The following is a 15,548-nucleotide window of genomic DNA, read 5'->3' as shown; positions in this document are numbered from 1 at the left end:
TTACGTTTCCCCTTTTTTTTCTGCTTCCATCACTTCATCTTTAGGGACAAAATGTTGACTTGCTGCTTAATATATCCACCACTTCCAGGTGCCATTGTAATAAGATTATCAATGGTATTCACTTCACCTGTCAGCGGTCATAATGTTATGGCTGATCGGTGTAAAGGTGGCCATACACTTTACAACCCTCGCAAGACTTTTGCCCCTCAGAAGGGCGGGCGGCCTTGCGATGACTGCAATGAGGGGCGGGCTTCTGATGACTGCAAACGCACACCGGCCCGTTCGCAGTTGTCGAACAAGAAGGCCACTAACTCGCCGAGAATCGTACGATTCCCGACGGGTTTTCCAGCCTGCTTGTTCGACAGAAGACGTGCGACCGTACAGTAGAAACGGTCGCACGCCTTCCATACACTGCACGATTATCGTACGATCGCGGGATTTCCCACGAGAATCGTACAGTGTATGGACACCTTAAAGCTGGCCATACACCTTACAATTCTCTGCAGATTTTCTGTGGTCAGATGGAAAATGTGCAACATATTCCTCCATCTACACTTAACTGTGTGGATGGAGTGATCTCCACCTGGGCCAATCTGTTGCACTTTTTCCATCTGACCACAGAAAATCTGCAGATAATTGTAAGGTGTATGGGCACCTTTTAGTCACAAAAATAGCTCAGTGGGTTCCCATTTGTACCATTTCATATGTTAAATAGTGTTTGGGTTTTTGTTTTCCCTTAGTTTTGCATATTGTATTTTTTCTATAGTAAGATGTGCTTTGCAAACATTAGAAGAAAAGAAGCATCAGACTCCCTGGTGGCTTGTGAAGTTAGAACACAATCAATGCAAAGCAGGAGTGCTGAAGGATAACTGAACTATTAGTGCAGGTCCTTTATCTCTCCTCATCGATGCAGCCTGTCATGCAAACAGAATGCACTGTTTGATTTGAAAAGAAAATTGTGTTTGGCACGCTGTGAGCTGCAGCCTTTTTGGTACTTGTGTACTGTCTGCTGTGGTGCTTAGAAAGCTGCTTCTGGCAGCTGCCACTAGAAGACACTTTTGAGAGGCAGAAGACGAGTTCTGTAGTGGGCTGGATGAGCAGCATGTGTTTGATGGTGTCCAGGAGCAACACACCATACCAGTGTCTTTTAGAGGAGAATAATGGGGAGTGAAATACACTCTTCCCCTTAATTAGAGCAGAGATGGGACACTGAAGCTGTCATAAGTCGGCTCTATTGATCGAGAATTGAGCGATCACATACCGCTGATCGCTCCGTTCCCGATCTTCTCCCTGCAGAGAGCGATGACTGTCAGTAACTGCTTCTCGCAGGGATTCCTGCCCTCTTCCTATTCCTCCAGCGCTGACTAGAAGAACAGACTGGGGAAGTGGTGGCCACAGCTGGCTCTAGAGAGGCAGAGGCAGCTGTCAATCAGGCAGCGGGTTGGATCCCGACAATATTGTCGGGTTCTGTCCCGGCTTCAGCGTGGCTCTGCGCTGTCCGCATATAGCATGCAATAGCCTGCTATATGCTGAGTTTTGGATCACAGGAGGACATTAGTATATGTTCTCCTGTGACCCCAAAGAGAACCGTGACAAAAAAAAAGGTTGGGCCATAGTTCTCTTTTAAGGGCCCGTTCACACCAGTTGCAGTGCGTTCCGGCCCGATTCTGGCCGGAACGCATTGCCTCGCATTGCGGCCAGCTCACTTTTTAGTGTGACAGGAGGGGGTGAGGCGGGCCATTGAAGTGAATGGCAGCGTAGCCACGCCCTCTGGCCACAATACGATCGCCCGCAGGGGATCGTAAGGCACATTGTGCCTGCGGTCCGGTGCAATCAAAATAGTGCCTGCAGCATTTTGATCGCATCGGACCGCAGGCACAATGTGCCGTACGATCCGGTGCGGGCAATCGCATTGCGGCCGGAGGGCGTGGCTACGGTGCCATAAACTTAAACTTACGGTGCCCCCTTCTGCCCCACAAATAGTAAGCCAACCACAATGCGATGCAGTGCGTTCCGGCCATAATCGGACCGAAACGCACTGCATATGGTGTGAACTAACCCTTAAATAAAATCCGGAGCAGCTGATAGGCATTGGCTACTATGTATGAGAGAAAGAAAATGTCATTCTTTCTGTGACACATTCCGGCATTCTTTATGCATGGAATTCATGAGCTACAGTCACCAAAACTGAAAACTAAGTAGCTATGATTGAGTGGCCTTAGAGTTTGATAAGAAAACAGCAGGAATTCAGAATATTTAGAAGAGATGTGCAACATAAAACTCCAAGAGAATTAAAGGTACAAAACTATCTAAGAGATAAAAATCCTCAGATAACTTAAAGTGACATTAAACCCTCAGATTTTTTTAACATAAACCAATACTGTAATGTGTGCCTTACTGTAATCCATGGTAGTTTCCCTTCTCTTTGCTGCTCTTCCTTTTAAATCCTCATGTCTTCTCATGCTGGGGGAGAACTTCCCTTTGCAGCTGAGTGCCTCTTCCTGTAGTGCTGGCTCAGGTTACAAACCTACACACAGACACCATGTATCCATTCCAGAGACAAGGCAGTCTGCTGCAAAACAGAAGTTCTGCCCAGCATGAGAAGAGATACAGATTTAAAAGGAAGAGCAGCAAAGAGAAGGGAAACAACCATGGATTACAGTAAGGCGCACATTACAGTATTGGGTTATGTTAAAAAATCTGAGGGTTTAATGTCACTTTAATATAACATTTCTAAAGGTGTGTATGTTGTCCTTTTAAAGATATGGGTACATTTCCTCTTTAATGTTTTTGTTTATACCTCATCTTGTTGGAAATAATGGGAGAGGTCTGTATGTATTGCATTTGGGGGGCGGTTTTTTATTGTTTTCGTTGTGTTTGCAATATATATTTGCCCTCAGCCAGGATATCTATTTTTTTTTATATATAAATTTGCACTTGGGTATTATTTAATTGTTGGCGTATAAGAATATTTTTTATGTGTATGTATGTATGTATATATGTATGTATATGTATATGTGTATGTATGTATGTGTGTGTATATATATATATATATATATTATACATTATACATTTTTTTATAGTGTGTGTATGTATATACATATACATTAAAACAGGGATCCACAAATCCCAGGAGCCCCATATGCTCCTTAAAAATGACAGCCGCCTCCTAAATTTGGGGTTTTTCTCTGGTCTAGTCTTGGAGGTGGAAAAGTATCTGTAGTTGTACCAAGTCCAGTGCTTGGTATCTGAAAATCCCTAATAAATATACTGTATATTGTCTAATATCATTTTTTTCTCTCTATGATGTCATTGCTTTGCAGCTCGCTATATTTTGAGGAAATGACTGTAGGTAGCATAGAACATGTAAACCTAAACTATCTTGAACTTAATATCTGTCTTTTATTTTAGGACAGTAAAGCAAGTTTGTGATAACACAAGGTCCCCTGGGAAGTATTGGAACATTTTGTCTACAGATTGGAAAACAAAAAAAAGACAGAAAGAATGCAGCATATAATCCGTCTTCACCAATCCCATCACAATGTGTTTGGATACACAAGGATGAAGTACTCATTTTCCATGTGTTATCACATCGGCGACTGCTCATGGATGGATTCTACCAGTTCACCGCCGGAGGACACCGTGGCTTAGTGAGATCTTTTTGTTCCCAGGTCCGTGTGGGATATCGCACAGAAATGGATTACGGAGACAGTGACCCATTCTTCTGAGTCGTTGTAAACTTTATTTACCAAATGCACTTTGTGCGGATTACACAACTGTGCAGGATTGGTCCTCTCAGAGACATGAGTTCCTATGGCATGTGGCAGTCCTCTTTCTGTTAATATCTTGGCTGGATCACAATAAGAAAATGAATGGTGGAAAGGTGTGTGATGGAGGAGACAACGATGGCGCCCCGCTGTCAGTGCAGGTTCCAGTGGGCTGGCAACGTCGAGTGGGCCAGATTGGCGTTGTTTATATTAGGTGAGCAGAACAAGGTCTCCAGTTATGTGATCGACTTCTATTTTGTTTGTCTAGAGGTTTTTCTTTTTTGTTCAATGCTTGAGCCCTACTCTTGCTACTTTTTTATTTTTTTCTTGGAAGTACAGAACATCTGTCAGGTTTTTAATGTGTGTGTTACTTTGTCATGCGGACAGTGTGGGGGCTGCCAATACCAGTCTCCTAAGGAAACCACTGGTTGCCCGACTGTGTCTAAATTAAGTAAACAGGCTGGAGGGAGCGCTGTGACAAGCTGACGGGCGTAGAACTTCGGGTGGGGCACTACTTTGGGTTCAGTCCCATGGGGTTGTACCCTTGAGTTCTCTTCCAGTCTCAGCGGTCACTTTATAACCCTTATAGGTTATTATGCTGTGATGATTTTCACAGTCTTTGGTTATCTTGCTTGCCAAGATTGGTTGATTTGCTTGGCAGCCTTCTTTTTAGTATCAGTATTTTCCTTCCCTAAATCCTGCAGATTGGGTTTGTAAGGCTTGGGCCTTCCTGTGTAGGCCGGCTGGTCTTTTTATCCAGACCTGGGTCTGTCCAAGTTTCCCTTGGGGACCTGTTCTTTTAGGAGTTTTCTCCATGTTGTGGGTCTTTTCTTCCAGAATTAGGTTATTGGGTTTTTCCACCTGTTGTTGTTTTTTTTTTTTGGTTCACAGCCCCTCACTGGTTCATGCTCAGTGTTCCTTTGGTTGGAATCATTTACCTTTTGATGTTGAGCGCCTATGTCCTTGTCTTGTGCATCAGATTTATCTACTGTCCTCCCCTTGGTCATTGGCAGCGTCCCTTGCATCCCTGATCTGGTTCAGATTTGGGTGTTAGTGCTTCTTGATTTGTAGACGGGTCACGCTCCCCTTGTAGATCTGTCGGTTGTTGGTACCCACCGTTTGATTGGACATCCCTACTAAGGCTGAAATCTTGTGACTCTCAATGGATTATAACATAATTAATTAAGATTGTTTGTACTTGCCAGAAAATCTTTTTCTTGAAGTCCAGAGGTGGCTTACATTTTTCTGTGGGCAGCAGTATAGCCCAACTATATCTGTGTCCCAATTGTATTTCTGTGTCCCTCAATAGACTTCAAGATAAAGATTTTATGGTAAATAAAAACAACTTATTTTTAATGGGAAGGGTGAGAGTTAGAACCTCTCAAGTGTTGCTGGTTGTGTCTGCATTCAGGAAGATTTCCTTCACTTCCTGTCAGTGATTGGGTGTTCCTGGCACAGGAAGTGAGGAGTAATCTCTGCAATGGGGGACAAAAACTACAGAACAATTTTACCTTATGTTATGGAGAAGAGAGGAGGGTGGTGTTCTGTAATCCAGCAGGGGAAATTTAATGAGGGCAACACTATGGTATTTCAGTGCTGCAGAAGCACTGTGTAGTCTACTAGTCTGTAGTGGATAAACGGATATTTTTTTGGTACCAGCAATGTATTTAAAGCTGAATTCCCCACACACTCTAAGGGTTAAATGTTCCTTTTTTTTCTAGGGGTAACATAAAAACCCATTTTAATTTGCTTATACCTCAGTCCCTCAGGCTGGGTTCACACCTGGGCATTTTTTAGCGCTGAAAAACGCTCAACAAGTGAAATCCTATTAAATGCTATAGGCATGGTTCCCACCTGGGCGTATTTCAGCGTGTTTTGAAGCGTTGAAAAACGCCCTACGCCCGAAATAGTACTGGAGCTTCTTTGGGGCGGATTTCAGCGCGTATCCATAGACCCAGCCTGATATATTTAGTTAACGCAGGTCAAACTCGCGTTTCGTCGATCGCGCTGACGCGCAGCCCGAAGCTCACGTCAAACTCCCATATTACAAACGCCCAGGTGTGAACCCAGCCTCAGGGGTCCTCCCCACTGCACAAATGATCCCCCGTGGCCACTTCTATTCACCGCTCCATTGCTCACAGGTGTTCTGATACCATGTACAATGCAGGGCCAGCAGTCCTGCATTGTACGTTAGGAGGCCAGGGCCTGCCCAGAACCCAGAGGAGAGAAGAGGAGAGCACCGGCTGCTGGGGAGCGAGGGATAAGGTAACTGCTCTTTATGTTCCCCCTAGCCATGTACTTTACATAGCAAACCAAGGAGAAGGATGACTGAAACAGACACCTTTTTAAAAACAACTTTTGCAGTAACTAGACTATACAGTTCTGGCTTGATTAGACTACTGCTCTGCAATTGTTAGGTTAAATATACCTATTGAAAAAGAAGAATCATAGTCATTAGCATAAGTGTTTACAGTGAGTTTTCATTTTGCCGGGATTTAGTTCACTTTGTCTGACTTTTACATTTTTGGCATTTTCTTTCAGAGTCTTTTGTAATTGTTCATCAAAGTAAATATGGCCAGTGTTTAAAAGGGGTATTAAAGTCAAAAGGTTTTTAAAGTTATTTCAAATGCTGATGAAATCACTTACAAGGGTTGCTGCTTCTTGATGTTTTGATGTTTAAATGTTTGGCACCGATTTCCTGTTCTAGGGTGGCAGCTTTCCCTTGCAGGGTCCTATGTGTGTGCTGGTAAGCTTTGTATTTCTCTACAAACACACAGGCACAGCAAGTCAAGACTCTCCCCCTGCACCCCATTCCTCCCTCTTCTTCCCTTCTCCAAGCTAGTAGATGGATAGGTGCTAGAGATTGTGTTCTCCCTTGCGATCTTGTACTGGATAGGACGTTCAGGGAAGTGGAGCTGAGAGAGTTGTAGCCAATTGTTTGGAAACATGATGACTAAATGCTTAGGGAAAAATGTAAAGAAATACATAGTTGATCGGTGTACATTTGTTTGATCTGGATTCAATATTGAAAAAAGGTTTGAGTTTAACATGTGTTTTAATTTGTTGGTGGTAAATCTATTAGTAATCAATACAACCCTTGCTGGCTTGTTAGTTCAGGATTAAGAAGAGAATTCACTGAAGACAAACAAGCATATGATCAATTTTGATTGGTTGTTATAGGTACTGCCGTATGCTCTTTTCACTATTTTTTTTAAAGTGACTCTAAATTCAGGAACTCTTAAATCTTAAAAATGCCTTCAAGTACCTTTTAACTATTAACAAAAATGTATCTTATTTGTGTATCACTCGGCTGTAATCCTCAAATCATCTCTGAATTGGTGCCGACACTGTCCTTCCTTCTGGAGGGTGACTACTTTTATTTTACATGGTCCCTGTGTGTGTTGTAAAGTAGCCACCGCTCCAACCTCACTCCCGGGATGGGACTACAATCTTAATACAAATTAGTAAACTAAACATGAGATTGTAGTCCATCAGGGCTGTGAGCTTGGTTCGGTGACTACTTTACCACACACACAGGGACCATGGTGAATAAAAGTAGCCACCCTCCAGAAGGAAGGACAGTGTCGGCACCAATTCAGAGATGATTTGACGAAGCCTGTGATTAGGTGGACCTTGGGCAGGACACCAGTGATGTGGTACAAGTTCAATAAACTATGCCAATGGAATCCGGTTTGCGGCCAGCTTTTCTTCTGTTTTATATGGGCTCATATTGGAGCGAGGATGTGCTCCCAGTGGCAAGCACCCAGCTCATTCATTTCCTGAGCCGTAGAGGAGCGGTGCTTCTTTTGTGTGTTCTCCTTGTTCTCTAAACATATCTGTCGTTCAAATGTGTTTTAGAGATGTTTAGGCCTCATTCACACAGCTAAGTGTCGGCCAGTACAGATCCGTGCGGCGTGCACGGCCGTATCTGGACGCTCCCGGGAAGGTCAGGTGTGGCTTGTGATTTGTACGCAGCAGCCTGTTCTTCTCTATGGGAGTATGCGGCCGTACGCTAACCCGAGCTGCACATCCGTGCTGGTGTCCGTACTCATACGCAGACGGGATGGATCCTGTCTGTGTCCGGGCAAGGGCACCCGCACGGATGTGCAGGTCGGGTATATGTACGGCGGTATACGGCCACGTACTCCCATAGAGAGCAGGCTGCTTTGTACAATCACACGTAGCACCTGTCCTTCCCGGGAGCGGCCCGATACGGCCGTGCATGCCGCACTGATCTGTATGGGCCGGCTCTTAGCGGTGTGAATGAGGGCTTAATCTGCCCTTTCCCATATGGCTGATCTGTGTCTTTACTTTGCAGCCCAAGTGGATCCCATCTGTCATGCTTGGACCAGGTCAAGACATATCTTCTCACAGACGGAACCTGCAAGTGTGGTTTAGAGTGCCCTCTCATTCTGCCGAAGGTACTTTATGAGCTGGTTTCTTTGTTGGTTGCGAAGATGATCAGTTACACTGGGATGTTGCATTGGGAGGGGAGGGGGGATTGGGGGGGCAGTATAACTTGCTGTCTTTAATGTAGACCAATCTAATCTTTCTTCTCTTTATATTTTTCTCTTTGTGAAAGTAAGGGTGGGCATTCACAGTCCAGCATTGGCACACAGCACCACATATTGTAGAGTTGCTTTTATGAGCGGGGTGTATAAGAGCTGACATTGTTAGAATCTACACTTCTGAATATCAGAAGTAATGGCCAACATTGACATGTCTTTAAATCTGGTCATGTCCATTCCTATAGAAGTAAGGGAGCAAAACTTTCACCACACAAGCCCTGTATGGTTCCATCTGGCACGTCCCAAAGATGAAGTCCAGCACACTCCTTACCCCTCCATTCTTGCTCAGTGAATGATCTGCTAGTGTGTGGCCACCCTGAAGACTTGTCATTGTTCGCCTCTGTCACTGCACAACATGCCATCTGACCGCCTGAAAGTAGTTGAGAATACTATGCTAGTATTCATTGATGTGTTGGTGACAATTGGACACACAAACTGTAAAGCATGTTGTGTATCTAGAAGCCAGCAAAGTTTCGCATGTGTATGAACTGTTTTTTCTACTGACAGGAAGAAGTGACAGAGGTTCCTGCTCTTGCTTAGTTTATATTGCTGTATCGGAGCATCGTTTCATGTCTTCTTTAAAAGAAGCTCCAAATGGTTGGGGAATTGCTAGCTGTGAGCTTTATATGGCTCTACATTTCAGAATTTGCTGAAAAGGGTAAACCAATTATGATAGCCCTTGGCTTAAAGTACAGTAGTTGGGCATTTCCTGTACTTGTGTGTCGCAGAGCCAAGTGTTGACTTCTGTATGTACCATGCGATTGCCGTTGAGCTAAAAAGCACTCAGATGGCCCGGGGTGCAGTATCAGAGGCTATTCCGTAGCGAATTGTGCATGCCCACCCTTATGTAATCCAATGTATGACCATTGTAGGTGTTTAATTTTGACCCTGGAGCTGCTGTGAAACAAAGAACTGCAGAGGATGTTAAGGCCGATGAGGATGTGACCAAGCTTTGCATCCACAAGCGTAAGATCATTGCTGTGGCCACATTGCACAGGAGCATGGAGACGCCGCACCCCTCACTGGTGTTAACAAGCCCCGGGGGTGGGACAAGTAAGTGATTGTAACAAAATACATTTGCACTATTTTGTCATTTGAGCTTGTTTTATTAGGGCCTGTGTCAACGGGCTTCGGACATGTCAGTGGGGAAATGCAGCTTGATTTCAGGTGTATTGCACTTACAATAGAGATCCGTTGGAGGTACGGCTGAAATCATTGGCAGTTGCATTTGACCTGTATTTTACCTCCTGCTTTAGCATTCCCATTGACTTGGATGGGGATAGAAGCTGTTCCAATGCAAACAAAAGCTTGTTGACACAGGCCTTTATTACTTTTTTGTTCCAGCAGTTATGCCAATGCTGATGTGGTTGAGTGCTAATGGCAAGATTGTATTGAAAACACATCCGAAAAATTGCAGTCCCTGATGGCAGTTTGCTTGCCACTAACTGGTTACTGTTAAACAGGTTTCCTCCTTTAGGGCCGGTTCACACCACAAAGTCTGCGTTCCAGTGCGTTCGGCCTCTGGAACGCACTGCAACACAAGCTGGCCTGCTCTCTGCGTTCAGGGGCGGGAGGGGCATTGAAGTCAAAGGCACATTAGTGCTTGCGTTCCGGTCCAGTGCATTCTGCAAAAATGCTGCAAGTACTATTTTCGCGAAAAGGCAAGCACTAATGTGCCTGCGTTCCGGGTGCGGGCCATCGCACTGCGGGGGGCGTGGCTGCGGTGTCATTGAACATGTACTACTGCTAAATCACAGAAAGCGTATTATTTTCATTGTTTGAAATGTCAATGACCAGTAATCAGTCACTGGGAACGAGTTTTATATATCTACAAAACCTTGTGCTGCCGGGACTAACAAATATGAGACGGAGAAGAGCTGGTTAGATCCAAAGTGGGACCTTTCTCCAACTCCTCGAGCCCCCTTTTTAGTCCAACGTGGTAAGAAACTGTATCAGAGTGGCGACGGTCGATCTAAGGGCCGGTGCACACCCTAGCGACACCTCAACGCGCTGCAATCATGCACGATTTGCACACGAGTTGCTCCATTGACTGCAATGTTTCTTAAGCTGCTATTTAAAACACGTGTAAAAATGTGCAAAACGTGCAAATAACCACACAATGAACTTTCGCATACAAACGCGCAAAAACAATGCGGCCTAGTTGTGAACCAGGCCTAACACAAATTTAAAGGATTACTGTGAGGCGAGTGGAAATCACTCAGCCTCATAGTTCTAGCCAACCTGTGACAATGAAACTGTCACAGGTCGGCTCAATAGATCGGGAAGTGAGCGAACACATAGCGTCGCTCGCTCACTTTTCGATCTATCCCTGCAGAGAGCTGTGACTGTCACTGACAGCTCCCTGCAGGGATTCCTCCCCGCTCCGATCCTCCAGCGCTGACTGGCGGAACGGGAGGGGGTGGGCACAGCTGGCTCTGCCTCTAGATAGGCAGAGCTAGCTGTCAATACCGCAGCTGGGTGGATCTCAACAGTAATGTCGGGATCCGTCCCGGCTGTGGCGTCTCATTATACCGCGAGCTTAGGGTGACGGGAGGGCGCTAGTTTGTGTCCTCCCGTTACCCTTAGGGAAAAGCCCTGACCCCATAGTTCTCCTTTTAAAATAGAAAACCACAAATAAAATGGGCCCTAAAAGTTGTCGGGTATGTTAGTTTCACGTTGTGTCTTTCAGTGCACAACTGCATCAAAGTAAAATTAAATGAAACGCAGTGATTGGCGGGATGTAAGCTCACTCCACAAAGCAGTGTTCCAATTCTGAATGACCGTCCCACATTATCCAGTCAGGAGGACACGTTTACTCCACCAGTCCAGAATAAAGCTTTGAGAAAGTGTAAGATCAATGACACGCCAATTGTCAGTGATAAAATTTAAACACCAGAACAATCGGACTAATAGATGAGCTGTTGGATGAGATATTCCGCAGCGGTCAGGCTACGTTTTTTATACAAATAAACCCTTAATATCCATAATATGTGACTACTGCTCATTAGAACTGAGGAAGCCACTTGAATGAGCTTGAAAACATCTTTACCATTACAGAACAAGTGACGTTGAATGTAACCAACTACTGATAGCTAAGAGCAGAAAGGGCACTGACCTGGTTGATGGGCCCGCTAATCCAACAAAAAAATAAACATTGGGAGATCGGCCGATTTAAGGCCGTGCCTTAGGACTGCTATTTCCAGTTAGGAATTTCAAAAAGGAGATGGGATAAATCTACAAGGAAACTAAAAAAAAAGTTTAACTTTTGTTAAATATGAAGCAAGATGTGAAGCAGCAGAGACGTTATTCTTTCAGCATACCACTTAAAAAACAAAAAGGGTTTGTCATTGGTTTGTTAACAGAAAAGTTCCACACAATGCCACCACTGGTGGGAATTGCTTCTTTAAAGTTTCTCCCTCGGTGTCCCCATCTTCTGCTTGCGTTCTCAGTGCCTGCCTGAATTTGATCTCCACATTTTGATGTGGAAGGTTCCAACATTCTGCCATAGCAGGAAGAAGAGGTGTTTGACCCATAAAGTTGCCATTATATAATGTTTTTCAAAATGTCAGTGATCCTTCCTGTAGCCCTCAGCATCGTTTCACACAACAGGTGCCCTACTTCTTTTCCACCAAAAACCTAGATGCTTGGTGTTCACTTTTAAAGGGAATATCCACGTTTGTTAAAAATTAGCTGAAGTTTGTAAAATTGCTACAGAAACCATTATGTAATGTTTTTCAAAATGACCTTTTAATCCTATCTGTAGCCAACCACGATTTTCTAAAATTGGCAAAAGAAATGCAGTTTAAAAAAAAAAAATTGCTTTGTATATTACTGTCCTTATGTTTTCCAAGAAAAATGAAGTGTTGCTTTAGAGTATTTTTTTATTTTAATGAACAGCGGTAATTTTCTGCTTTTGCCTCCCACAATGGATCCTCTGGGGCCTTGGTTCTCAACTGGTGGGTCGTGACCCTGTCTTCAGTGGGCCTTCCACTTTTCTATGCGAGAGGCTCCTCAGCCACCCCCTAGCGCACCACTGTCAGTTCTTGAGCCAAACAGCCATTTAAAATATGTTGCCTGGTGCCGAGTGTCAGCTTGAGGTGCGGTAGGCCGCGAGGGAGCTCCATCCATATGTGCATTGCTTACAGCTCCCTTACATGTCCAGGGCAGGTGCCTGGACCAGAATGATGTCACATTCTGGCACGTGACCTCTACAGGGTGAGCAAGGGAGTTGTACAGGCATTGCACATATACATTAGATGGAGCTCTGTCACAGCACAACAGCCCACACTGGACCCCAGGCTGAGGATCCACTCCAGTCCACGTAAGGTGGGGAGACCAGGTAGATCTTAAAAAAAAAAAAAAAGCAAAACAAATCACCTCCCGCCCACAGTTCAGGCGCCCACACCAGAATGTGTGGTACTGCAATGCTGTGCGTTCCACTGCAGTGTGACTTTGGTTGCGACTTAATGACCAAGGACAAATGTAGGTCCTGAGGTTACACAGGTTGAGAACCACTGCTCTAGGTAATCCTTCTTTGAAACCCCCCAGTGCTTAGCTGCATTAGGGAAAATAATTGTTGCAAGACTGCTACAGTGCTTCAGGATTCCTTTGCTTTTTATTGTGACATAACTCCAGCTCAGAAACACATTTTCTTCTTGAAAGTGGACCACCCATTAAAATAATGTTATTGTATGTTTAAATGTCGGTCTGTTTTAAAACGGTGTGCTTATAGAAGTTGTGTGTCAATTTTGCAGATTCTGCTCCTGTGGTATCCACACGTGCATCGACTCCACGTTCCATGAGGAATAAGTTGCATGACGGAACTGCTAATGCTGTTATGCCAGAATGTAAAAACCCGTTCAAGCTTATGGTGAAAGAACACATGGGAGCTCAGCAGCATGACCTCCATTCTGCATATTCACGGCAGAGATTAGGGAGCAGCGAACACGGACACAAATCACCATATCGTGGAAGTCATGGTGGCATGCCAAGTCCGGCTTCATCTGGGTCCCAAATCTTTGGTGAGGGGCCTCTTTCTCCAAGGACAGACCCCTTGGGAAGTCCTGATGCATTCACAAGGAGCAATCCCAACTTTCATGCGCCACCCAGTCCCAGTCCCATTCATGTAAACAGGACTCCTGTGTCTCCCCAGTCCATTATGTTGCGTGGTTCCCCTGTGCAGCCATCTTGTGCTATGGTTGGAAGAACGAACATACCTCTGTCCCCCCCTTTTACCAGCCCAGTGTCTAAAAAAACTGTTTGCAGTTATCCACCAAACATGGATATGTCTCGTGCAATGTTTCACCATAAACCAACACCAGGTCCCCCACCCCCCTTGCCACCACCGCCTCCTCCACCCCCACCACCGCTTTGTGCTCTTCAGAAAAAGCCATTGACATCTTCAGAGAAAGATCCACTTGGTATTCTAGACCCCATTCCAAGTAAACCAGTTCTACAAAACCCTGTATTGAACACTTCCACATTTCATCCAAATGTTCACTCTCAGGTACCTGTGATGAATGTAAACATGCCGCCTGCTGTTGTTCCTTTGCCAAGTAATCTCCCTTTGCCAACTGTCAAACCCGGTCACATGAATCACGGCAATCATGTTCAAAGAATCCAACATCCACCCTCATCATCCTTGTCTCCTTCCCCAGTAACCTCCCCAGTGCACACAATGCCACCCGGTATAGGGAGGATAGAGGCCTCACCCCAAAGATCACGCTCCTCTTCCACATCATCTGACCATGGGAACTTCATGATGCCTCCAATGGGAACACAACCTTCCTGTGTTGGCCTCAAAGTTCCGCCCCGTTCTCCACGGCCCAACATGGGCTCTCCAAGACCCTCCATGCCATCCAGCCCTTCAGCTAAACCTGATGGCCATCATCAGTACAAAGACATTCATAATCCATTAATTGGTGGCATGGGCAACATGTTGAACCCCCCAAACAACACCGTATTCCCCTCATCATCGGCTGGTAATGCTCCTAGTAAGGGTCAGACAGGTTTGCTGGGAATGCCTTTAAATCAGATTTTGAACCAGCATAATGCTGCCTCTTTCCCAGCGAGCAGTTTACTTTCAGCAGCAGCCAAAGCACAGCTAGCAAATCAAAATAAACTTGCTGGTAATAAGAGCAGCTCGGGACCTGCAGTTAGCTGCGGCGGCAGTGATGGAAATAGCACTTTACCCACAATGTTTCCTCCGGCCTCCAGCTCGCATCTACCACCAGCCGAGGGACAGAGTGGTCGGGCAGCTCTGAGAGATAAACTAATGTCTCAGCAGAAGGACTTGAGAAAGAGAAAACAGCCTGGGTCAACAGTGATGAATCTGCTCAAGCCGCCACCCATCGATAATTCCAGCCTACAAAAGCACGGGCCAGAGTTAATAAGGAAACAAGGGCAAAATTCATTTCCACTGAACTCCATGTCACAGCTCCTCCAAACCATGAGTTGTCAAAACTCCCACATGAACAGCAATAGCAACACCGTTCCTGACTCGAATATGAGTCTGCCTTGCTCCGCCAACCAGATGAACTATACTGACAACAGCCTGAACGCCGTCAATCTCCATAATTCACTGGCACATAACTTACCGATGAGAGGTGAAGGCGTTTCCTGCCAAAACCCAAACACTAACTTTGTTCATGGTGGCAATCCAGTCCCCAATGCCCATCTCACCGGGTTCATCAACCAGATGCAAAATAGCAATTATGGGATGCTAAACCATCCGGGAAATCCTTTACACCTCAACCCTTCCCAGCCGAGGATACAGTCATCATCCTCGATACCAATAATACCCAACAGCATTGGTAACAGTACTGATTCAGGTATGCTCCTCACCTGACTGTTTTATGAGGTGTATGGATGGGTGTCTGTAATTATCATGCAAACATTAGACTCTTCTGGTTTTATTTATATGTACAAAAATGTATATATAATTACATGTGTAAGTATTTATTGGTATTTTATTTTAATTTTATTTTTTTGTAGTATTACAGTATAAATAAAAAAACAAAACTAACAGTTAATGCTCACTTGTTTGAAAAAGAAAGTGTGATTCTGCAATTTGCTTTAGGTGGAGGGCTGGACCAATTCCAGAAGCCAGGCAGTCAATTTGTGTTTTAAAAAAAAAAAGATATACCTGGCTCCTTTTTTTTTTTTTTTTTTTTTTTTTTTTTTTCACAAAACACTTTATTAAAAAAAATAAGGT

At 44.7% G+C, this 15,548-nt stretch overlaps 1 protein-coding gene across 1 annotated transcript in view; it reads left to right on the top strand.

Moving 5' to 3' along the window:
• The first annotated feature begins 3,422 nt into the window (after positions 1-3,422).
• The window catches only part of MBD5 (methyl-CpG binding domain protein 5), a 33,116-nt gene continuing 20,990 nt past the window's right edge, over positions 3,423-15,548 (top strand). Inside the window, exons 1-4 of the mRNA XM_018566780.1 lie at positions 3,423-3,981; positions 8,086-8,188; positions 9,208-9,388; positions 13,090-15,165. Coding sequence (XP_018422282.1) covers positions 3,869-3,981; positions 8,086-8,188; positions 9,208-9,388; positions 13,090-15,165 — 2,473 coding nt within the window. The 5' untranslated portion in view covers positions 3,423-3,868. The remainder of the gene's footprint in view (positions 3,982-8,085; positions 8,189-9,207; positions 9,389-13,089; positions 15,166-15,548) is intronic.

This window comes from Nanorana parkeri, unplaced genomic scaffold (assembly GCF_000935625.1).
Source record: "Nanorana parkeri isolate BGI_ZX_2015 unplaced genomic scaffold, ASM93562v1 scaffold974, whole genome shotgun sequence".
Classification (NCBI taxonomy): Eukaryota; Metazoa; Chordata; class Amphibia; order Anura; family Dicroglossidae; genus Nanorana; species Nanorana parkeri.
The sequence above is the reverse complement of the archived record's forward strand: the minus strand, read 5'-3'. Positions and strand labels throughout refer to the sequence as shown.